The following is a 24,811-nucleotide window of genomic DNA, read 5'->3' on the forward strand; positions in this document are numbered from 1 at the left end:
GGCGGATTGATGAATGGGTTTAGGAATTGACAATCCGTTTTGAGATAAGGGGGAGGACGCAACGGGATGCACAGGAAAAAAAACTGTTTGTACGTTTGAGTGTTTGTGAGTACACACATGCATTTGTTTTGAGTTTGTGTGTGCAAGTGTGTGCTACCAGTGCCAAACATATGTACTTTAGCCATTAATCCTCTGTGAATGAATCCTACCACTGAATATAGTTTCCTCTGCAGCTGCCCAGTCGGTCTTGTCAAAGCCTTTATTTAGTGGCAGACCTCTCAACACTCCAGCACGGATGATTTCTAGAGCTCTTTATCCTGAAGGGCTAGAGTTACATATGCACAAGCATGTGTGGGGTCCTCAACACACAATGCACAGTCAACCAACATGGTCAAGAGTCTTGCCATCTAACTCTAAAAAAACATACATTCATGCTTCTTCCTTCATTCAGCACTGCTAAAAATGTATGCAGCCTGATTACTTCCAGTGACAACTGAAGGACGTTTGTCTCATTCTCCTCTTTCTCTCTCAGACTCTCCCTCCTTCTCTCTCTCTCTCTCTCTCTCGCTCTCTCTCTCTCTCTCTCTCTAAAACCAGGGAGACAAATTCTTGGTTTTACAGTTGTTGTTGTGGGAGTGGTACACACGTTGTATTTCCACTACATCATATTTCCTTTGCTCTGGAGAGGCCCCACATTTCTGAATGTTTTTGCTATTCCAGCATATATTTATGTTTTTTTTCCTTTTGTTGTTTTAAAATTTCAACACCTTTCTGCTACAATTTTTGTCTGGCGGTCTGAGCTCCGGCATGGCAGACGACCATCAAAGAAAGTCAATCTCCGGAAACTCCTCCAGTGGATTTGAAGCCCTTTTTTCTACACTACAGGTAGGGAAGCACATTGTAACTATGCAATGTATCACATTATAGTCTTACGGTAGAGTGTGTCCCAATTTAATAGTAAGTATTATATTACAAACTAGAGTACTGTATGTGACTAAAATAATACATGTTTAAAATAAAGCATAGCCTTATCTGTTTTTTCTGCATATCTTTTTTACAATACCTTTTTAACTCGACCATTTAATCAGAAGAAGGACTGACTTTAGGATTAAGAAACAACGGTCATTGTAAATCGTGCCTGGTTTGCATGTTTTCATCCTTCCAACAAATCTGCAGCTCATCATCAACCTCAGTAGAAACATGAGAACAATCATGTTCATCAAAATCAGCAAAACCTAATGGTTAACCCCACTTTTTGTTCTTTTTCATCTAGGACAGGCAACCAGTAGCCTAAAAGGGTTATCATTTATTGCGATTTAATGTGGTTTTTACTTAAAAAATAACTGAATGTCTATGATCCGACCTGGTATGAAAAAAGTCCGGTAACTTTCCAAAGAGTGCCGTAGTCTGACAAGTGAGCTTACAGCACTTTATCCACAAGTATGATGCTAAGGAATCTGCACATTTTAGTGGTTCATGTACTAATGACACTTAAAATGCAAATAGAAACAGATATTTAAAAATTAAGAGTGCTCCTCTGAAAACATGCCTGAAAAGAAAATATCAGTAGACTTCAATAATACGTAGAAGAGGTAAATACTCATGTACCTCAACAGTACCTAAGTATTGACAAGCCAGCAGTAATGGAGCGTAGTGAGCACTAACAAGGGCTCACGTCTAAGTAGCTGTGTATCATTATCATACAAAAACACAGTTGCATAGTGCTGTATTTGTTTCTTGCCTCTGAAACGTCCTACCTAGTCCTTAGTATTACCCTCTGGGTCAGCCTAGTTGATTGTACGCTAGCTGTTATCTGTTTGCAAATAGCAATATCACACATGAATACGGTAGGTAATGTAGGTAGGTAACTGGCCTAGATAGACCACCTGTGCGTAGAAAAGTAAGCTACTATGTGGAGCACTTTAAGAGTAAAACTTTTATGCAATGGAAATTCCAAAAAGTCAACTTAAATGCAAATGAAATGTTGACTCATCAAGATGAGAAGGCAGCACTGTGGATGACTGTTTAGTACATCTGCCTTACAGTTCTGATCTTCTGGGTTGGATTCCAGCTACCAGCCTACTTGTATGGAGTTTGTATGTTCTCTCTGTCCCTGAGTGGGTTTTCTAATGGGTACCAAAAACCAGCAATTAGCGAGTCCCTTGGAAATATCCATCTGAACGAATGTGAGAGTAAATGGGTGTGTCTCTGTACCCTGCAACTGGCAGGAAACCAGACAAGTGTGTTCCCTGCCCACTGCCCAAAGTCAACTGGCATGTGCACTTCTGTGACCCCAATCAGGGTAAGCGGGTAGAAAATGTATACATTAATAAAAAAGTGAAAGTATATCGTACCTTAACCCGTGTGGAGGAAATTTAAAAAGTTGTTTCTATTTTATGTCCAGGATAAGAAAATCTATCAGCATACAATTAACTTCAGACTAATGATTTCCCAGTTTATACGCAATTATCGTACAGTTGCAGACCTTAAGATCCAGTCGCTCACCCTACAGATGGAGACATTGTCCCAGGTCGCATCGACAGTAGATATATCTACAACCAGCGATAGTTTTGGTATTTAAATCTGCCTATGTGGTTCCAGCACATCCAAAGCACTGTTTCACTTGAGAGAAATCACCAAAGACACCTTAATGTACTACCTGGTCATAGAGTTCCTAGACCAGCTCACTACACATTGTGTTTCAGTGCTTCTTTGTGAACCAATTAAAGGAGGTAAATATGTCAAGTTCCTCTCACACCATGGATTGTGTGAAGGCATGGCTGTGGACATATGGGACAAAAGAGGTCACTCCTGGTCTCAGATGACGGCAGCTTTCTTTCTCGTCCATTTTTTTGTCAACTTTGCCTCCTGCGCATGCCGTGTTTGCCAATTCTGTCTGCCTCGCAATTGCAAACATCCATGGATAAGCAGAGGGTCCCGATCCAGTCTCCTCGTGACATGTTGAACCTTGCTGCAGATGACACCCATGGAAATGACAAGCGGCGTGGACTTACTGGCGGTAACTGGCGTGGCGGTACAGAAGTGGTGTGAACCAGGCCTCTGATTCCACTGTACAACAAGCAGTTAGAAGCTGAATCTTGACGGTACATTCACCCCTGAGAGAAACTCCCGGCAAAGGCCATCTGTTTCAGTGAGGACAACAAATTGCTTTACATGGTTGACTTGTCTCAGGAATACATTTCCTGGTAGACCGTTGATCGCAAGTTAGTGTGCTCCTGCTCACCGCCACAGACTAGGAATTGGGTGGCTGTGGACTCATTGAAAGTTTTGTTTTCAGGCTAGTAACTGTGCTTCCATGGACACTGCTACCAGTGGGTCCTATTATCGGCGCGGATTTTCCTTTGGACATCGACTGCTTGTTGATGTTGATAATCGCTGTTGGATAAATGCTGTGGCCATGGCTACATTTTCGTCTGAAGCTGGCGTACTTGCTGTGTTAACGTATTATTATTTTTTTAACTCCAAACGACACTTATCGTTTACTTCTACCTTTTCAACCGCCGTGACTATGCATTGGGTGTAGAACTTTATCCCAACTTTCGCCCTCCCAGTTTCAAGATTGTTTTGTGAGTTTGGATGTACTTCATTTTTCTTCTAAAGTGAACTTGGTGTGCTGCATATCTCAAGGTTCCCATTAATGTCAAAGATCATTTGGGCTTTGAATCTTTAGGTTTGCCTTCAGAACTCAAGGAGGCGGCACAGACCTTCGGGAGTCTAATGGATTCTGTGATGTGTTACATTGATTTTGTTTTTGTGTGTGATGTCTCGGTGGCTAGCCTTTTTAACCAAGGAGCATCTTTTGCAGTTAAGTGAGTTTTCAGCAATTTGAAGCACAAGGTCTAATTGTTTTCTAAACTATTGCACTTTAGTGCAAAGAATGATGTCCTTGCCCTCGAAAGTGCAGGCAATGGCAGCTGCATTACAATGCCTTACGCGGTAAGAAAGCCAAAGATTCCCTCGAGTTTCCCCACTCAAGTGCAAGAATTTAAACAGGCCGTAGAGGATGGAGCTCTTTAAAGTGTGTCAGTGAATATGGTTGACTGCAAGTTTGTGTGGCCCAGACAGTGCTAGGATGTCAGGGAGTGGGTAGCTAGTTGCATGGCGTTCTGACAGTCTAACGTTCACCGGCACACCAAAACTGAACCAGAACTGTTACCTATTGTGGTTCAGCCTACTCATTTTGGCACATTCTATTTAAAATATACCGTAAATTACGGACTATAGAGCGCGCCTGATTATAAGCCGCACCACTACATTTTAAGAGGAAAACCGATTTTGTACATACACAAGCCGCACCTGTATATAAGCCGCATGCGCCCACATTTAAACATGTAACACAAACACAAAATTAACCCAAACCCGACTTCAAGTCCCGCGATTGAAACTAAATTTTTTTGGTTTGAACAAATTTATTGACACTAAAAACAGAAAACATTCATGACAATCTCAACAGCAATTAAGCACATTCACAATATTATATTCCAATATTACGTTTTTAACAGCAAACACAAAGTGAGGTTTGAACAAACCTAAATGTCCTTCATTAAAGTCCACAGTTCAAAAATCACAGCCGGCAATATGAACGGAAAATGATACCGGTACTTAAGGTTTGATGCAGACCTGCAGAGTCCGGGTCCCGTTGAAATTAATCCAAGGAAAAAAGTGTATATTTCCAAAGGCAAGGGTGGGAAAAATATATCAGATGAACACATTGACTCACGCAACTCCTTTTTCTTTAACCAACTTCTTACCCCCTCTTCTTTCCTTGTCTGTCCCTTACCTTTAGCGGTCCCCAGTTAAACTCGGCACCCCGCGTTTGTTCCGCCCCTCTTTTTTCGTTCACCCGTGCAAAACATATCAGAATAAGTGTCTAAAATAAATACAAATAAATACATTACAAAAATATACAGTTGCAAATACATATTATGCATGGGTTACACATATTTACAAAGAAAGACGGTACACCGAGAGAGTTTTCAAAGCTTTAATAATAATAATATAGCTTAGAGAGGGCAGTTAATGGTAGCCACACTCGAGCGCCGCTAGCAGCCGTTAGAAAGATTACATAAATTGGCAGCATCACTGAATAAGCCGCAGGGTTGAAAGTTAGGGAAAAAAGTAGCGGCTTATAGTCCGGAATTTACGGTAATAGTATTGTTCAACTGTTTTTGTGTAAATATTTGTTTTGTTTCCTTATGTTAATTGGTGGAGGTGTTTTGTGTTGTGCCTGAATAAATTGCCACGACAAAACTAACAAACCTGTCATATAACAGCCAAGACTACATTGTTAGAATTCTTTGGCTTTTGGCTCTGATCAGGATTTGACATTCCATCAGTGCGTTATGGTGTTATTTTGTTTTATTGATATTAATGTGGGGCAGCACGGCGGAGCAGTGGTTACCGCGTGTGCAGGCACAGTTCTAAGGTCTTGGGAACCTCCTGTGTGGGTTCAAATCCAGCTACCGGACTACCTGTGTGGGGTTTGTATGTTCTCCCCGTGCTTGCGTGGGTTTCCTCCGTGCAATCCGGTTTCCTCCCACATTCCAAAAACTTGCATGTCAGGTTAATTGGCTGGTCCAAATTGTCCCTCAGTGTGAATGAGCGAGCGAATTGTCTGTCCCTGTCTGCCCTGCGATTGGCTGGCAACCAGTTCAGGGTGTCCCCTGCCCACTGCCCGAAGATAGCTGGGATGGGCTCCGGCACCCCTGCGACCTGAGGATAAGCGGTACAGATAATGGATGGATGGATATTAATGTGGTGCTACGGTGGATGACTGGGTAGCACGTTTGCCTCAGAGTTCATCGATCGTGGGTTCATTTCCAGCTAACAGCCTCCGGTGTGGAGTTTGTATGCTCTCCCCGTGCTTGAGGAGGTTTCCCCCCCAAATACCACAAACATGCATGGCAGGTAGATTGGAGAGTCAATATCGTCCCTAGAAATAAGTGTGTGTATGAAAGTAAGTTTGCCTTTGTGTACCCCTGTGATTGGCTGGAAACCAGTCCAAAGTGTCATCAGCCCACTGCCTAAAGCCTGCTGGGGTGGGCTCTAGAATCCCCGCAAGACTAGTGAAGATAACCGGCTGAAGTATGAATGAATACTATTAATGTGTTCTTAACATTGGGTCGGCAGGGCAGCTGAGTTTTGATGTCATTAGTTCAAATCTAGTTACCAGGGGGGATTACCACGTGTGAGGTCCTTTCTACAGGTTTCTCTTTTTTCCTCACACTGAGGTTTTTGAGTTGTTCCTTGCCCGCATGCGGGTTTAGGATCAGGTCATTGTGCAATTTTGTAATTGTAATCCTGTGCAGTCCTTTGAGACATTTTTGTGATTAAGGGCTATATAAATAAATGTGACTTGACTTGACTTGACTGTGCGAAGTTTGCATGTTCTCCCCTGGCTTGTGTGGTTTCCTCCGGTTTCCTCCCACATTCCCAAAACTTGCATGTCTGGTTAATAGGACAGTCCAAGAGTTGTCGGTCTCAATTGGCCTGCAACCGGTTCAGGGTGTCCCCTGCGCACTGCCCGAAGATAGCTGGGATGGGCTCCAGCACCCCTACTGAGAATAAGCAGTGCCGATGATGGATGGATGGATATTTACATTGGTTTGATGTTTTTATTTTTATTAAGTTGATTTATCTGTTGTCAGCAAGTCATTTAGAAAATTAAGTTGAGTCAAATGTTCCGACATAAACATATTTTAGCTATTAGCTTTGTCCAACATACACATTTTATATCAAAATAGATTTAAAATGTTGCACTGCTTGAGTAAAATTCGGATTGTGGTCAATTACATTTCATCTGGCCACCTGTTCTTAAGGAGAATTTGTACCAAAAATTGAGTTTTCTAATTTTTTTTCCAGAACTCCATGGATGCAGAGTGCACCACAAATGTTCTCAATATCCTGGATGAACTTTTGTCTTCAGGTGAACAAAAATGCTTTAAAAAAGACACAATAAGTCTAAACTTTGTTGTTTTGTTTTCGTTTAGTAAATTTCGCAAAGTAAAACAGTTTCCATTTAATGATCACTTTTTGTCCCTAGGTAGTGATCGTCGTATTGACCACATGATCAGCCAAGGTGGATGCGAAGCCTTGCTGAAGGCGCTGGTAAAAAACGGCAATAGTTCCAATCCAGACTACACCATTCTGCTGCCCATACTATACCTGGTGGCCAAAGTTGGAATTAAAGGTAACAACATTCATGTCCAACAAAATAGTTCTCTTCAAATACATTTGCTGATGCTAAACCTGCTATATGCAGGACATCTTGAATTTTTGGGGTATTTGCGAATTCACACAACATGAAAATTTCGTCTTGTTGCGAGTCACAGTGATTTTCACCAGAGCAAAATTTTGTTTGGGGGTGTTGTGTACCTGCGGCAACAACATGAAGAATGGCTGGGGGAAGAAAACAACAACCGCAGTTTCCACTGTCAAATATAACTCACAATGATTTCCGTTGGTTGAAACAAATCGCACGTCAGCGACTAATAGGAGTGGGCAGATTGATCCAAATATTAACATGATCACTACTAAGAAAGTACCTGGATCAAATCGATACTATTGTCCTGGGATTGATACTTGACTCCTCCACCAATTTCCTCAAAGAGCCGCTTCTCTGTGTAGATAGTGCAGGTCTTCTCTTCCTACGTGGCCTGCTGCTGCATCCTGCCAGGCAGGCAGAAGAGAGGGCCAAATGTATCCCTAACAGAGCTAAAAATGAAAGACAAATAGGAAATGCTATGTGGTGTGGACTTTTATAGTAATCTGCTCCTGTTGCAACATCACAAATTGACGTAAACACATAAAAACAAGAAAATGTAAACATTATACTGTTTCTGAACAAAAACCTGTAAATCCGTTGTCACTATGGCAACAGAGCCAATCAGAGACTGTTGATACCTTATTTCGATTACTGACTTTAATTTCAAAATATTGCACAATGAAAGGTATGTGTATAAAATGGTGTTAGCTGGAATGTAACAGGGTACTTTAGCTGTATTGTTGACATTGTTATACAATATTGTATTTTAGTTACACAAACATATGTACAGGGTTGGGTAGGGTTACTTTAACTTGATTACTTTCAATTACTTTTGGATTACTCCAATACCAAATATGCTAATAAAAGACAAAAGAAACTAAATATGAATAAAATGATGACTCACAACACGTGGTAAGCTTTCTCTCCTGGCTTTGATCTCTTTGATCTCCGGCAAAACTAACATAAAATGCGGCAGAAACTAAATGAAAATAAATCCAAACAGCTTGCCAACATCATTTTTGCCGTTCCATGTATTCCGTTACTCCCCAAGCCTGCACAAAATTTAGTAATTTTATTCATATTTAGTTTATTTTGTCTTTTATTAGCATATTTGGTATTGGAGTAATCAAAAAGTAATTGAAAGTAATCAAATTAAAGTAACCCTAGCATATATATATATGCTAAGAAGAAGGAAGAAGTAAACCTCCCAAGTCCCCCCCAAATGAGTGTGCCACTGCCACCTAGTGTAGTGGAGGTGCAGTTGCACTTAATTCTCGGAAAGTGTAAAAGTAAAATTTTACAGTGGTTCTCAAAGGTCTCAATTAAGGAATATATATATATATATATATATTATATATATATATTCGTTTGACACTTGCAATAATGTTATTTAATCATTTTAGTGCATAAAATCTCCGTTCCTTGTTCAGGGGTTCAATTATTTAATGATCATAACATTACCAAACAAAATTATTGTTATCAGATCAGTAATGATTGATATAACCCTGTATTTTAATACCAAAATTCCCAGTATCGCCCACCCCTAGTGACCAAGGACAAATTGAAGCTGTTGTTAAGTTGATCCTCACAAACTTTGAATGATCCAAAGTGAGCATAGGTGCAATCCTAAGAATTGGCAGTAGAGACAGGTTTCCGCAGAAACAGACGTTGCTGCAGAACTCAAACACATAAAATATTTCAGGTGCAGAAAAAAACCCAGTTGAGGAGAAGCAAGTCACACACAGCAAATGCTTTGACTGGGTCAGTCAGCCTATATATTTCTATTACTGTGCAAGGATTTTATGAGGGTCAAGCAGTTACTTGAGCCCCAAAGAGAATGTCAAACATGTACTAGCATATGTGAGTATCCATGCCGCCATCTACATTCGAATAGCATGCAACAACTAAGCAATTGAATCACATGTGAAAAGGAAATAATAATAGATGTATACTTGATGCTGCAATTGCATTTACAATTAAGATTGGCCAAACACTGTGCCTACAGAAGAAGAATCAACACTATAATGATAACAAAGATGACCTATAAATAATGTCTTTTTATTTGTGTTGTACAGGTTCCACACATCCTGAAATGTGTGTGTTTTTTTGCCAGACCGTGACATAGGTAAAAAGGCTGAAGATGCTGGGGCCGTTCTGCTGACTCTAAACCTCCTTAAAAACAACACTCAACATTCCAAAAGGGCTGAAGCATACCTCAGAGTCATCCAAGGTTTTGCTGCATCAGGTTAAACAGTGTTTTATAACAATTACAGTAAACTCATAGACTTATATGATAAAACAATTCAAATATCTGCAATGCAAAAACATTCAAGAAGCGTATGTGTCTTTATAGGGCAATGATTTATTTGTTTAGGGCTATTTGAGAGGCAATGGGCATTGATGGCCTGTGGTATACGGGACATGTTGCTCTCCAAATTCCAAAGCTGTCACAATCACCCGGATCGGGAACACCTGTGCTCAGGATTTGGCGCCAACAGCCAGGACAGCTGATTGGCGCACCCTGTACATGTAAATCCCCAGCTTCCGGAAACACCTCGTCTGATTGTACTCACGCTACCTGTTGCCTTCAGCTCAGTAAGCCCGTACCTCTGACTCTTTGCCTGCTCCCTGTTTTCTTCTGATTGATCTCCGTTGCCGACCCGTTTCTGTAATTGCCTACGACCTGCCATGCCCGTCTGACTCCTGAACTCTTTTCCGAATACTACGACGCCCTTCTTCTCCAGCCCCGGCCAACAACACTACGATTACGCCTGTCCGCGACCATTCCCGCCAAGCCTTCACCCGCCTGTCAAGTTCCGTCAATCTGCCAACCAATGGATCGAAGAATCCCACCTTGTCATTTCCTTCTTTTCAATAAAACCAAGAAACAAGAGCGAGTGATCTCAGTCTTCCTTTTGTCCTGTCTGACAGAACAATCAGACCAAAATCATGAGATCAGCGCGTGTTCCTCCGAAGGAAGAATCCAGCAATGCAGCGGCTACAATGGGCCGAGAGCGCCGTACAGAAATCCGCAAGTGACGTCGCCACACTTCTACAACAAGTCCAACAGCAACAACGTCTTCTGCAACAGCAACAACACCTCTTACTACAGAACCAACAGCAAGTAGCGAGCCTGTCTGAGCAGCTGTCAAAATTACTGACGTCACCATTTCTGCATTCCTTCAACCCGTCTCCGAGTCCACAAACACCCCCGACGATTCTTCCGTTGCCTACCTTGCATGTCTCCGGAGCAGCAGAACCCCATGTGGGCGCACCCGAAAAGTATTGCGGCGACCCTACCCAAGTTCGTGCCTTCCTCGTAAACTGTCGACTCATTTTTGATCTCCAACCCCGAAATTTTCGATCTGAAGGCAACAGGTAGCGTAAGTACAATCAGACAAGGTGTTTCCGGAAGCTGGGGATTTAAATGTACAGGGTGCGCCAATCAGCTGTCCTGGCTGTTGGCGCTAAATCCTGAGCACAGGTGTTCCCGATCCGGGTGATTGTGACAAAAGCTGTGTGAATTAATGAAATACAGTTAAATGACTTTTATCCTGTTATTTCAAGCCCTTTAACAAGAAACTATACTCCTTAAATTATTATATCCAACAATGAGACAAACTTTTTTTTTTTTAAATTTGAACTGTTAAAAACCATCAATGGCTTATGAAACAAATCATCAGACTTCTAACTCTCAGTACTTTATTAAAACACATTTTGCTGATATGTTCTTTTTTGATCAAGCTGCACATTACATTGAAAGCTAAATCATTTTGGCTCAAAGAAAAAACTGACACATCACAGCATTGCTAGAGAATGGTTTAAGAAAGTAAACTTTGGACTGATTCTAAGGAGTATTGGATTGAGATCAATCACCTAAACTAGTGTTTCTCAATTATTTTCTGTCACGCTACTCCAAGGAAGAAGAAAACCACTCGAGTGCTCCCACCCCCCGCTCCAATGATTTACTTATTTATTTTACAGTTTCCACGTCAAAACTTATTGGGTCGAACCAAGGATTGGATGTGATCTACAGTCTTATCCCTCATTATACCACCAGCAATCTGCATACCATTACGTATGTACTGTCTATAAACATGAATACCTTCTTTACAAATACTTTAAGTGATAAAATGTATTTCTTTTTTAAATGAGACTTTTTCATTCCCTTTAAATTGTTTTGGGCTTTGCTTCTTGAAGCACAATCTTGGTTCAATTGCTCATAGACGTATGTCATATTTTCAAGAGTCAGGATGTTACACTTACTGTATTATTTTTGCTTTGCAGGGCATCCATTGATACATTCGCTGCTCTGCTGTCTTCAAGTAAGTTTAACCAGCTGTCAATATCCCTCAACACAATTCACGGTTGTTATTCTGTAATGTGTTAAAATGGCCACGCATTTACTACATACCGTAAATTCCGGACTATAAGCCGCTACTTTTTCCCCAAACTTTCAACCCTGCGGCTTATTCAGTGATGCGGCCAATTTATGTAATTTTTCTAACGACCGCCAGCGGCGCTCGAGTACAAAAGGTAAGATTTAGACCGGTGTAATATATGCGCAGAGGAAGACTGCAACTTCTTGGCTTGTGCATTAATTAAATTAGCGTAAACATACCCTCATCATGCAAAATGCAAAAACAAAGGCATATGATGCAGCACATGAGGAAGATGAGGATGGTTTACCGTGATTTTTACAAGTAGGGTATGTTTTTTTTACCAGACCCGTTTACTGTGTTGCGAGCGTGTTGCTAGCGTGTTTTGGAATAAGGGAGCATGGGACGACGTCTATATGATAAAGTTTCTTTCCGACACCGAGGAAGACGACTTTGATGGCCTCACTTCTAAGGAGGAAGATGAGGACGGTTTACCGTGATTTTTACAAGTACGGTATGTTTTTTTAACAGACCCGTTTACTGTGTTGCTAGCGTGTTGCTAGCATGTTGCTACCATTAGCTGCCCTGTCACAGGCACCGTTTGGGATAAAAGTTATATTATTATTATTAAAGTCTTTCTTTGTAAATATGTGTAACCATGTATAATATGTATTTGCAACTGTATGTTTTTGTAATGTATTTATTTGTATTTATTTTAGACTCTTATTCTGATATAATTTGCACGGGCTAATGAAAAAGAAGGGGCAGAACAAACGCGGGGTGACGGGAAGTGGGGTAAAGGTGAGGAACAGACAGACCTGTTTGTGAACGCGGTGGACAATAGTGGATATATATTTTTCCCACCGTTACCTTTGGAAATATACACTTTTTTCCTTGGATTACTTTCAACGGGACCGGACTCTGCAGGTCTGCATCAAACCTTAAGTACCGGTATCATTTTTTGTTCGTTTTGCCGGCTGTGATTTTTGGACTGTGTACTTTAATGAAGGACATTTAGTTTCAATCGCGGGACTTAAAGTCGGATTTGGGTTAATTTTGTGTTTGTGTTACTTTTTTTATTGTGGGCGTAGCGGGTTATATATGGGTGGGGCTTGTGTAAGTACAAAATCGGTTTTCCTCTTAAAATGTGGTGGGTGCGGCTTATAATCAGGTGCGCTATATAGTCCGGAATTTACGGTAATATGGTTATTTTCTAATAATATCAACCCTACCTATAGGCATTGCGGATATTGTAGTCGACAGGCATCGTGGGAAATGTATTTTTTGGTTGAAGCACTCTTTCTACCTGCTTTTTTGTCTTGTTTTTGTTTTATTCTTAGTTTTTGAAACTCCCGCGAGCCGTATAAAATTATGTGACGGGCCACATTTGGCCCGCGGACCATGAGTTTGACACATATAACAGTCACAAACTTCACTGGAGCATAACATGATCAGCTGGAAAATAGGCAGACGATGTCATTATTTGTCCTGTTTTTGTTTTTAACAGATGATAACATCGTCTCCGCTGTGTCCAAGGGTTATGTGTCTGGTCTTTTGCAGTTTTTTGAGGAATGGCACAGGGAGGACAGTAAACATGCTGCCATTGGGATCCTGCAAGCACTCTTGCGTTGTTTTTTTAAAATTGCATCCACTGATCAAGGCAGTGACACTTTAGTGTCCAATGGAGCCCTACCCCTGCTTTACCATACTACTCAGGTAATACTGTTTTTAATCCTACTACTGTCAAGAGACTCGATTTGTACGGGTGCTTGAAATCCTTGGAATTGCTTGTATTTTAATGTTTTGTTTGTTATGAATGAAAACAGCTTACATTTTGGGTAAATTGCTTGTAAATGCTTGAAATGGTTGTCATTTTCCCCAACAAATCTGCTTAAAAATGATAGATACTGCTCCCTGGTAGTTTCCCATTGACATTGCAGCCCCAGGCATGTTTGTTGCAGACCCCCTCACTACACCATACAGCAACATCTAGTGGTTAAAAACTACACAGTGTCCTTTTACAGCGCCCTCGGTAACCACAGTTTACCTGTTGTCTGTTTTCCCTACTTCAGGCCTGATGTGTCAATACAGTTTACATGGATACAGTCTGAGATGGATTAAAAAGGAGGATATTACTTCTAAATATATTTAAAATTAAATGTATAAAATATAAATTGTTTTAAGATTCCAATCATATACAAAATGGTGGCTGTGGATTTTCTTTAGCGAGAAAGAAAATAGTCATGAGTTTATAGTTCGTTGGCACACCAAATAGAGGAGCGAAAACATCAATTGATTTTGAACCTACAAATAAAACAGGGGTGAGAGCTCAAACCGTAGAAAATAAGTTCCAAACTACTCTAAAAGCCTGAGCCCTATATTTTTTATCAAATTTCCTGGGTTACAAAAGAGAATCCACCCCAAAGGGTGTGGTGGTCAAAGAACAGCAACATGATTGGCCAATAGTAACAACAGTATAAACAGTGCATAGCAGGGAAAATGACAAACAACACTAATGTATAATAGGCAAAACAGTGAAGTAGTATCCAAGCCAATTTACTTCAAACATTTTATTTCAAACATAACAAAAACAGGACAAGTCAAAATGCAAAAACATTGTTAACGTAAAATGTCCGAAAAGCGGTAGGAAGAAGTATATGCTTATTTTATCTCTGACTTCCTTAATAATTGTGTCTCACAGCCAGCTCAATATACAGTATAAAACATAGCATAATACAGGACATATATATATATATATATATATATATATATATATATATATATATATATATATAAAACAGATTTTTTCAAACAGGAAGCATTTTGGGACTTAGCGTGTTTGTGCTAACCCAGCACCGAATCGAAAAAAACTATTTATAATGTTCGCACAGCCATATAGGGTACAAAGCCATATTAAGAACAGGAACTGACAAACAAGCTAGCAAATAGTCAAGCCAACCTCATCTCATCTCATCTCATTCGCTGCACGGCTTATCCTCAGTAGGGTCGCGGGGGTGCCGGAGCCCATCCCGGCAATCATCGGGCAGTGGGCAGGGGACACTCTGAACTGGTTGCCAGCCAATCGCAGGGCACACAGGGACAGACAACTCGTTCGCTCATTCACACCTAAGGACAATTTGGACCGGCCAATCCACCTGAAATGCATGTCTTTGGGATACGGGAGGAAACCGGAGTGCCCGGAGGAAACCCACGCAAGCACGGGAGAACATACAAACTCCGCATAGTAAGTCCGGTAGCTGGATTCGAACCCACACAGGAGGCTCCCAAGACCTTAGAACTGTGCCGCACACGCGCTAACCACTGCGCCGCCCTGCTGCCCTCAAGCCAGCCTTGTAGTTTAAAATGAATGTTGCTATATATAATATTCCTGATGAGATGTTTTGTGTTATTGCAGACATGTTTGAGAAATAAATGCCAGGATTCGCTGGTAGAGTCATCCATTCAACTGATGAGATGGATCCTGCCTAAAATCCCTCTACCGCTGACCTCAGATCAATCCGCATACCAGTTCCCCTTGCCTAAGAGGCAACATTACGTTCTTGATATGATTTCTACCTCCGGTAATAATCCTATAGTTGTTTCCTGTTTCATTCCTGTTATGTCATCCTTATTCACTTTATTTTTTAAGAAGAGAGCAATGGTGAGAAGGTGGAGGAAGATTACGAAAAGGCTCAAAGTAAAGACGATGTAAGTTGAGAATAATAGATAGTAGATAATAGATAATAGAATGTTTCCTTATCTGCTCTTTAAAAACAAAATAGTTACTTGTTAAAGAGGGGAACAGGCAAAAGCTCATAAGACAGAGAAAATATGAGCTAAAAATCTATTTGCTTTTCACTTAAGAGGGTTATTCTTATTCTACAGATACAGTATGACAGTATAACAAGATGGGTAGGGTTACTTTAACTGGATTACTTTCAATTACTTTTGGATTACTCCAATACCAAATATGCTAATAAAAGACAAAATAAACTAAATTTGAATAAAATGACTAAATTTTGTGCAGGCTTGGGGAGAAACGGAATACATGGAACGGCAAAAATGATGTTGGCAAGCTGTTTGGATTTATTTTCATTTTGTTTCTGTCGCATTTTATGTTAGTTTTGCTGGAGATCAAAGAGATCAAAGCCAGGATAGAAAGCTTACCACGTGTTGTGAGTCATAATTTTATTCACAATTAGTTTATTTTGTCTTTTATTAGCATATTTGGTATTGGAGTAATCCAAAAGTCATTGAAAGTAATCCAGTTAAAGTAACCCTACCCAACCCTGAACAGGAATCGGGTAAAGCGATTTGTGTGATTTTTACTTGTCTTAAATATTTAGATATATTTATAAAGAGAGAGGGCAAGAGAGTGAGATACATATTTTTTTTCATTCTTTAGGATGATGATGATTTAGAGACTGACTTGAACAAACTTTGTCTTCGTCCTGCGGCTGACAGACCAAAAGAACTCCTGCCGCAATACATCCGCCTCTGTCCGGAAATCTCACACGACTTCCTGGTACTGCTTGCCATAGTGTGATATCCATCCATCCATTATCTGCACCGCTTATCCTCAGTAGGGTCGCGGGGGGGCTGGAGCCCATCCGAGCCATCTCCGGGCATTGTGCAGGGGACACCCTAAACTGGTTGCCAGACAGTCGCAGGGCACACAGGGACAGACAATTCGCTCGCTCCTCCACACCTAGGGACATTTTTGACCAGCCAATTAACCTGACATGCATGTTTTTGGAATGTGGGAGGAAACCGGAGTGCCCGGAGGAAACCCACGCAAGCACGGGAAGAACGTGCCAACTCTGCACAGGAAGGTTGGTAGCTGGATTTGAAACCATGACCTCAGAACTGTGCCGCACACGCGCTAACCACCGCGCCGCCGTGCCTCAGTGTGATCTCAGTATACACAAAATTATTATTATTATTATGATAAACGCTCTAGTTATTAAAAATTCTAAATCTACTATAATATTACCAGACGCAATATTCAGCAGTAATTATCAGTCTGGTTAAGCATACTATTGATGTATTTTTTGGATTGACTATTCGAAGATGATTTCAGCACCAATAACTGTCCGTGAGCTCACTTATTAAGTAAAAAAGCTCATCAGAAAACAAAGGAGCCAACATTTCTGATATTTTATAATTTGTAGGATTGCAGATTTTAGTGATAACCAGATCGGTGGCCTTGGAGTGGGGCATCGAGACTGGGAAGTTGCGGGGTTGAGCGTCGACCGAGTCATACCTAAGACCTACATTGGTACCCATTGTCTCCCTGCTTGGTGCTCGGAATTGGGGGTTGGAATTGGTGGGTTTAGTCACATAATGACTTCCAACGACAGGTCTTACAGACATCTGTTGGGTAGAAATACCGTCGCATCACTTATTTATCACTTATTTGCACAGTCGTACGACTGTGTATGGAAGCCGACCCCCGATTGACCGGGCATAAGGCAAGAAAGATGGATGGAGGTTTTAGTAATAACAGGATTCTCAACCAACAAAACCATTTTACTCAATTGTATGTTATGTATGTCACAGGAGGAGCTGGATTTGAGTTCCCAAGAAAGTGCATCTTCGTCATCATCTGATGATGAACCCGGTCGTTGCAAAAATGTACCTCTCTACTCACTCAGGAGGGAAAAGGAAACTGCTGAAGTTCTCTCACAGACAGAAAATGGCAGACCAGGTCAAGCCAAATCAGGTAAGTTGATTATTATAGTAAACTATATTAAACTAAACGGTTTTTAGTTACAATTATTCATAATTACAGTGGCAGGGGCAAAATAAACCAGCTCGGTGGCCTTGGGGGTAGGGCACCCGCCCCGAGACTAGGAGGTTGCTGGTTCAAGCCTCGGCCGAGTCATACCTAAGACTTACAAAATTGGTACTCATTGCCTCCCTGCTTGGCGCTCGGCATTAGGGGTTGGAATTGGGGGGTTTGGTCACCCAATGACTCCCAACACATCAGTTGGGTTGAGCGAGGGGGCTGGGAATCCCCTCCTCTGTATCAATCTGCCAGAAAGAGTCAGAAATATGAACGTGTTCCTGACTCTAGCCACCTCCCACTAGGGGCATATGGCTCCGGTATATAAATATTAAACAGTGACCATACAAGCTGTTAAAATAATGCTGCACTGAAGACAGATTACATCCACTTTCCCACCAAATTCAATTGTGTGAACCAGTGGTCTGCAATGTTTTCTCTACCTCGGATTGGTTCAATGACAATATTCTTCCACCACATAAAAGCATAAGCAACAATAGTAGTAATAATAATAATAATAATAATAGCATAAATAATAATTTGGTTTGAACAATTTTATTGACACTATTAACAGCAAATAAACAATGTGAGATTTGAACAATTTTTCTCGACAATCTTAACAGCATTTAAGCATATTCACAATTTCGTTATATCTGACAATATGACGTTTTAACAATTTTTTTCTACATTTTTAACAGCAATTAAACACACAATTTCTTTATATCCTATCCCAACAATATTAGTTTTTATCGACAATTTTAACAGCAATTAAATACTTCTTGGTTTGGTTTTTTTGGGTTTTTAGCAAATAAACGATGTGAGGTTTGAACAATTTTTCTCGACAATCTCATAAGCCTAAAAACAGTGTAATCACTGCTTCAGTCGGGATTTGAATGACATAGGAAAGCATTAGATCTTATTTTATCATCACACTAGTTTAGCTCAAGTTACTACGTTGTACAACGTTATTCTGGCTGAACTCCTTCCCATTGTGCACCGGTACAACGTTGTACAGCGTGGCACAGTGAATAGAAAATTGTGTAATGGTTAGATAAAATTAAATGCCTTTTCTTCTGTCGTATACATTCTTAGTGGTCTGGTAACAACAATAATAAAAAATAAGCCTAAAACCATTGAGTAATCACTAGATAACCAGGGATCTGGATAACATAGGAACATACATTAGATTTTATCTCATCATCACACTGGTATTCGCCCATGTTACCACATTGAACGTTGTTGTTTTGCCTGAACTCTTTCCCATAATCCTCCATGACAGCGTTGTACAGCGTGGCAGCATGAGTAAAAATGGTGTGATGATGAGATAAATTGGAAAGCCGTTTCCTATGTCATATACATTCCTACTGGTCTAGTGGTTAAATCTCGACGCTTTCCCTTTGCTTTAGGACTAGGACCTTAGCTTGGCCTTTTGGCTGAGAGTAAGTGTCCCGGCTCCTAGGCTTTGTAGCGTATTATGAACTGACGATAACGGATAATGGATAATGAATAACGAAGATAGATCAATAACCCTTAAACCCCCCCCCCTTTGCATCCATTGCTCAAATACAGGTATATACAGTACCATTGTGTGTAACACGCACAAATACGTGTATGCACGAGAATATATGGTATAAGTAAAAGACAAGGCAACTTATTTTCCCCTTCAGTGCCGTACGGTACCAGACAACCCACAACCTGGTATCGGCCCGTGGCCCAGTGGTTGCTGACCACTGGTGTAAACCATTCATCGTTCAGCTGCAAATATATAGCGGTTATCTATTCAGATAAAGAGGTCCATTTAGAACATTTTGTTCACCGGATAATACATTACCCAATATTAAATGCCATAACAAGATCTTACCCTTAACATTTTGTTTGTCCAATGAATAGCTGCTTGCCTGTTTAAGGTAAAAGATTTCATCAATCATACTGGAATTCTAAACACCAGATCGGAAGTTGGAGACAAGAATGGAGAAACAAGGTAGGTGGGGAGTTACTACAATTTGGGGTTCTGATTAATTATCATAACATTTTTACGACTAGAGATGTTTTCTAAATTTTGGTGGTGATTCAAAACATTTTTGTACCATTAAGCACTCCAAAAAATATATTTATCGTAAGAGCTGAGGACATTTTTCCCTGTTTTTTTTTTTCTCTGATAAAATAAGAAAAATAATTCTTAGACTAAGGAGCATTATTTTAGCAGATGGTACATAATTGTAATCATATCAGGTATAATTTGAGCGATGATCAAATGATCAAGTTACCTCAAAAATGAAATTGTCTTAATCGTCATTGATGTCAAAGTTGTGAAACATTGTATGCAATGTGATTAGGGTAAATTTGTAATAAAGACTTTAAAAAATAATAATAAGACGAGACTGTCAGGATAAATACGCAAAAAGAGTGCTTAGACATTGGCCCAAGTTATAATAGGGCAATCATGGAATGGTACATCGTAACAGTAATGCAATAAAAACACTCCAATAGCGTTCAAAATAAGTGCAAATACATTTTCTAAAATTAGTGCAATAACATTTGTGCTAAATATACCACAATGCTTAATATCTAAATATTTCATTTCTTTATTTACCCCAAACACTAAGTTAAAAAAATGAAGATTAAAGGAATATACTATATTCCAAAAGACTAATTTGTGTTCTCTAATGCTGACAATATTTTTCACTGCAGCCTTAATTATATTTAATGAAAACAAAATTACTTAATACAATATTCAAATTTTAATACCTCCCAACACCATGATTAAGTTAAGTCGATCTTACAAATACATACATACAATTCCAACATAAACTTAAACAGTATTTAAATTGACATTATTGGTTTTTGCATTTGTAAGCCAGATTTAAGTCCAACGTCATACAATAGAGGTGCATACATGTAATTGCCGTGTACTGTCGGGCAATATTTTTACAGATGACACAGGGTTGGCATTAAACATATTTGTACTATAATGATTAAATAACAAATATATGAACAACAATGATAAGGATGAGATCATTAATAATAATATCAGCATTAATAATAAAAACAATAAGAGGCATTAATCCACAGTTTTATCGTGAGCGATATCTGGGTGTCCTCAGAACTTCGTACAAACATTAGATAACATAGGCAACCCTGAGCTGACTGAAAAACACTCTTTTTACGCAAGACTTCATGACAAGTCACATTCAAAGCATTTGAAAACACCAATTTACCTAATAAAGCCCTTCTTGCGAAAAATGGTGTTGGTGATGCTAGTCCTAGCTCTATAATGTGCTTCACATTTACCCATTCCCACACACTCACACACCAATAGCGGCCGTGCAGCCATGCAAGGCGCCAACCTGCTTATTGGGGGCATTAGGGGTTCAGTGTCTTACCCAAAGACACTTCGACATGTAAAACGGAGGAGCCTGGATTCGAACCGATGATTTCTTGATCCCAAGACAAGCGCTCTAGTAAGGAACCCACCCAGCGATCAACACAATTCCTAATGTGGGCATTTCTTCTGGAATCAGAATTATAAATAGCCATTCATAATCCATTATTATTAGATTTTTGTAAATCCTTAATACTGTTTTGTTAGATATCATTTTGTGTTTAATTTTTATTTATTTTTTTGAACAGTGGAGTGAAAACTGATATAGCATACCCTCACCAGGGTTGGGTAGGGTTACTTTAACTGATTACTTTCAATTCCTTTTGGATTACTTCAATACCAAATATGCTAATAAAAGACTAAATCAACTAAATATGAATAAAATTATGACTCACAGCACGTGGTAAGCTTTCTCTCCTTGCTTTAATCTCTTTGATATCCGGCAAAACTAACATAAAATGCGACAGAAACAAAATGAAAATAAATCCAAACAACTTGCCAACATCATTTTTGCCGTTGTGTTCCGTTACTCCTCGAGCCTGCACAAAATTTAGTAATTTTATTCATATTTAGTTTCTTTTGTCTTTCATTAGCATATTTGGTATTGGAGTAATCACGAAGTAATTGAAAGTAATCCAGTTAAAGTAACCCTACCGAACCCTGACCCTCACCCAGAACTTAGTGCCGTGAGGCCTTCAAGTAAATTGATTTCGACAAAGTTTTAATAAATCCTTTACATACTTAAGATTTTTGAATGTTCTAGTAATCAAGTCATTACTGCAAACTATGCATACATATTCATTGCAACGGTACTTGTAAATAAACCCACAGTAAATCTATAAATGTCCTCCACAATGAAAAGCAAAACTAAACATAGACGATGGATATAAAAAAAAATGCACTTTGATTGTTTTCGGTATTTTGCCAAATTCATTTTACAGACGTGATATACATACATGCACGGCGGTGCGGTGGTTAGCGCGTGTGCAGTACAGTTCTGAGGTCATGGGTTCAAATCCAGCTACCAACCTTCCTGTGCGGAGTTTGCATGTTCTCCCCGTGCTTGTGTGGGTTTCCTCCCACATTCCAAAAACATGCATGTCAGGTTAATTGGCCGGTCCAAATTGTCCCTAGGTGTGAATGAGCGAGCGGGTTGTCTGTCCCTGTGTGCCCTGCAACTGGCTGGCAACCAGTTCAGGGTGTCCCCTGCCCACTGCCCGGAGATGGCTGGGATGGGCTCCAGCACCCCCGCGACCCTACTGAGGATAAGCGGCGCAGATAATGGATGGATATTCATACATTGGGTGAATGTGATGCCAATATTTATTTTTAACATGTTCATATTATGGGGTAGATTCACTGTTTTTCCTCATCCCAGGAGAGAACTCAACTCAAGTCTTTCAAATAATGGGCAGGAGGATAATCATGTGGGAAATGGAAAAATCTGCAACTCTGCCCAGATAAACGAATTACTCAACAACCATGGTGTTGAAATCCCTTTCCATGAGCCCAGTATGTATCGTGCTGCAGCCATCAAAACAAAATCTGTTCCAGGTTTCAGCACCCTTGCTTTTCCTGATTTTTGGGGTCAGGTCCCACCGCCAGAAAAAGAACCAATGGCGCCACGCAAGCCCAACATCCAGAGGTATAAGGACACTCAAAATAAAAAAGCCCCCAAAACACTATCACGGTTTCAGGGCAAACACCATGAAATTGATGACATTTTGTGGTGTTTGAACTGTTTTTGTTGAAACAGGCCAGCAAGGGGGATGTTATTGTCTGTTTCCTTAATCCGCTTTTATCAATCACTTTATTTTTTCGACAGACAGAAAGTGCTGGAAGATATTGAACGTTTCTTGAATACTGACATCATCAATCAAGTCGTCTTTGATTTGGAAAATAAAAAGTAAGTTATGAGTTCAAGTCCAAGAAAATAAAATAATCCAGCTTTGCATGTATGTATACATATACCGTGTTTACCACACTATAAGGGGCACTGGATTATAAGGCGCACCCCCCAAAATCCTTTTTTGTGATATTTTTGTCCAAGTGTAAGGCGCCCCAGACCATAAGATGCATAGAATTTAAACAACAATGAGGGCCATTGTTATACTAAAAATAAATAAGTACCATATTTGTGCATTGATTGAGCAGTCGGTGATCACATGCAAAAATTAGATGCAACGGGAATTGGGAATCAGACCTGGATCACAGCACGGAGAGTGCTGGATCCTATCCACTAGACTACCAGGGATACTGCCGCCATGCAAACGGTATTAGGTTTTGATTCATCTTTAGTCACTGTACCACATTGCTGATGTTATTTTTGGGCCTGGCCGAGAGAATATCATCAGATATTAAACCCATTCGTCGTACAGAACTACAGTATTGTTTCAGCAAATCGCAAAGGCTTTACGAAGCACACAAAATTCTGAGCTGAGTGAAGAAAAAGGCATTGTGGGAAGAAATTTGGTCGTCCTGAAAGATACACATAAACTCATGGCTGCACAAATTCATGGTTTTTCACTTATGGTGGTTAGTTTGAGCTAAGGAAAAATGTAACAAAAGTTATGCAGATTTTTTAACACTTTCTCTTTTCTAGACATTCTCAACATTTTGATCTGGTACTGTGGCTAAAATTGTCTGATAATAAGAGCTACCTAGAGGCCTTGTGATTAGATTTTAGTGCTTTTACCGATGATATCTGGATTCAATCCCGATTGCTATCATTGTGGTTAGGGATAAATATCAACAGAGATGCATTTTTATATATATAAGCACTGGATAGACCCATGTTCAAATTTCTGGCCAATTCAGAAGTTTTGGGTGCGCCTTGTAGTCAACAAAATACGGCATTTGTTACACATTTTAAACACAATGCTTCGTTGAAACAACATTTTTTTCTGTTAGTTTACAGTCTCCATCTGCCCAGACAAAATCCCTGCGATTCTTTTCCAGTTTTGAGTGTGGCAACCTCAGGAAAGCTGTTCAAGTTCGCAGGTATGCCCGCATTCACAAATGGCCTTGAGGTTTGAAATATTTAAAGTGAGATCATTTGACACTGTAGCAGACATGGCCAGGTTTGCTGGCCATAGAGGCTCCCGAGCTACGCAGCAGCACAGTTAGGCTTTTCAACCTCACTTGCTGAATGAAAATAGGGAATTTATGATGGATTAAAAAGTATATTATTCAAACGACATCAAAAAACGTTACTGATGAGAAGGTGTGGGGCCAGGATAGCAAAGGGTTAGATCTTGCAAGGGAAACCAGAGAGGAGGTCTTGAAGTAAAGATTTGGGAATACTTTTAAGGAAGATGTATTGGGTGGATGATTGTGGCACAAGTAGGGAACCAGGGGAGGAGATGGTGTGGCGATCTTGGGGTGGGAAAACCTGGAACGTGGAAGGCAAAGGCTTGTTGTTTTAGACTAGAGGGTGACGACTTCAGGAATCAAAACGTTTCAACAAAGAGAGGAGATCCACAGGTTCGAGAGCGTTCTCCATCCGGGCACCGGTGCTGTGGAATGCTCTTCCCCCTGAGATTTTATCTGTAACTTCAGTGGAAATTTTTAAATCTGAGCTTAAAACACACTTCTACTCTATAGCATATGAATAACCTATATTTTATGTTGACAATATATGTGTAGTATTTGCCCTCGTGTAGGTTTACGATGAGGGGATGGTGTCATAGTAGTCTGTAGTCTTAGGGATCATTTCTATAGTTTTTGACTTGTGATACCATGATCATGAAGGTGGTTCACTCAGGGTGAGGCTCAGCCATTGCACTGCGGTTGAGCTGACCTCTGCGTATGCACACTCAGTGATTGACTTCTAAGATAAGTCGAATTTATACTCTTCATTGATTTTTGCAATTCGGAGATGGAATAAGAGCTTGCTCTGTCCACTCCACGCATCGGCCCGGTATTGCAGTACCTCCGGGAACGGTGTTTTCGCAATGATCGCAGCAAGGCTTTAAGGCTAG

At 40.2% G+C, this 24,811-nt stretch overlaps 1 protein-coding gene and 1 pseudogene across 1 annotated transcript in view; both read left to right on the forward strand.

Annotated features, from left to right (window-relative positions):
- Positions 1 to 807: 807 nt before the first annotated feature.
- The window catches only part of agbl1 (AGBL carboxypeptidase 1), a 42,428-nt gene continuing 18,424 nt past the window's right edge, over positions 808 to 24,811 (forward strand). The window contains exons 1-15 of the mRNA XM_088340216.1: positions 808 to 885; positions 6,883 to 6,946; positions 7,064 to 7,210; positions 9,399 to 9,530; positions 11,270 to 11,363; positions 11,573 to 11,610; positions 13,172 to 13,380; positions 15,080 to 15,245; positions 15,314 to 15,372; positions 16,070 to 16,189; positions 17,224 to 17,386; positions 19,340 to 19,430; positions 22,210 to 22,476; positions 22,657 to 22,737; positions 23,742 to 23,831. Coding sequence (XP_088196342.1) covers positions 808 to 885; positions 6,883 to 6,946; positions 7,064 to 7,210; positions 9,399 to 9,530; positions 11,270 to 11,363; positions 11,573 to 11,610; positions 13,172 to 13,380; positions 15,080 to 15,245; positions 15,314 to 15,372; positions 16,070 to 16,189; positions 17,224 to 17,386; positions 19,340 to 19,430; positions 22,210 to 22,476; positions 22,657 to 22,737; positions 23,742 to 23,831 — 1,799 coding nt within the window. The remainder of the gene's footprint in view (positions 886 to 6,882; positions 6,947 to 7,063; positions 7,211 to 9,398; positions 9,531 to 11,269; positions 11,364 to 11,572; positions 11,611 to 13,171; positions 13,381 to 15,079; positions 15,246 to 15,313; positions 15,373 to 16,069; positions 16,190 to 17,223; positions 17,387 to 19,339; positions 19,431 to 22,209; positions 22,477 to 22,656; positions 22,738 to 23,741; positions 23,832 to 24,811) is intronic.
- Positions 24,654 to 24,784, forward strand: LOC148362270 (U2 spliceosomal RNA; annotated as a pseudogene).

The sequence above is a fragment of the Urocampus carinirostris genome, chromosome 7, assembly GCF_059441175.1.
Source record: "Urocampus carinirostris isolate Australia breed hairy pipefish chromosome 7, RoL_Ucar_1.0, whole genome shotgun sequence".
In the NCBI taxonomy this organism is placed as follows: Eukaryota; Metazoa; Chordata; class Actinopteri; order Syngnathiformes; family Syngnathidae; genus Urocampus; species Urocampus carinirostris.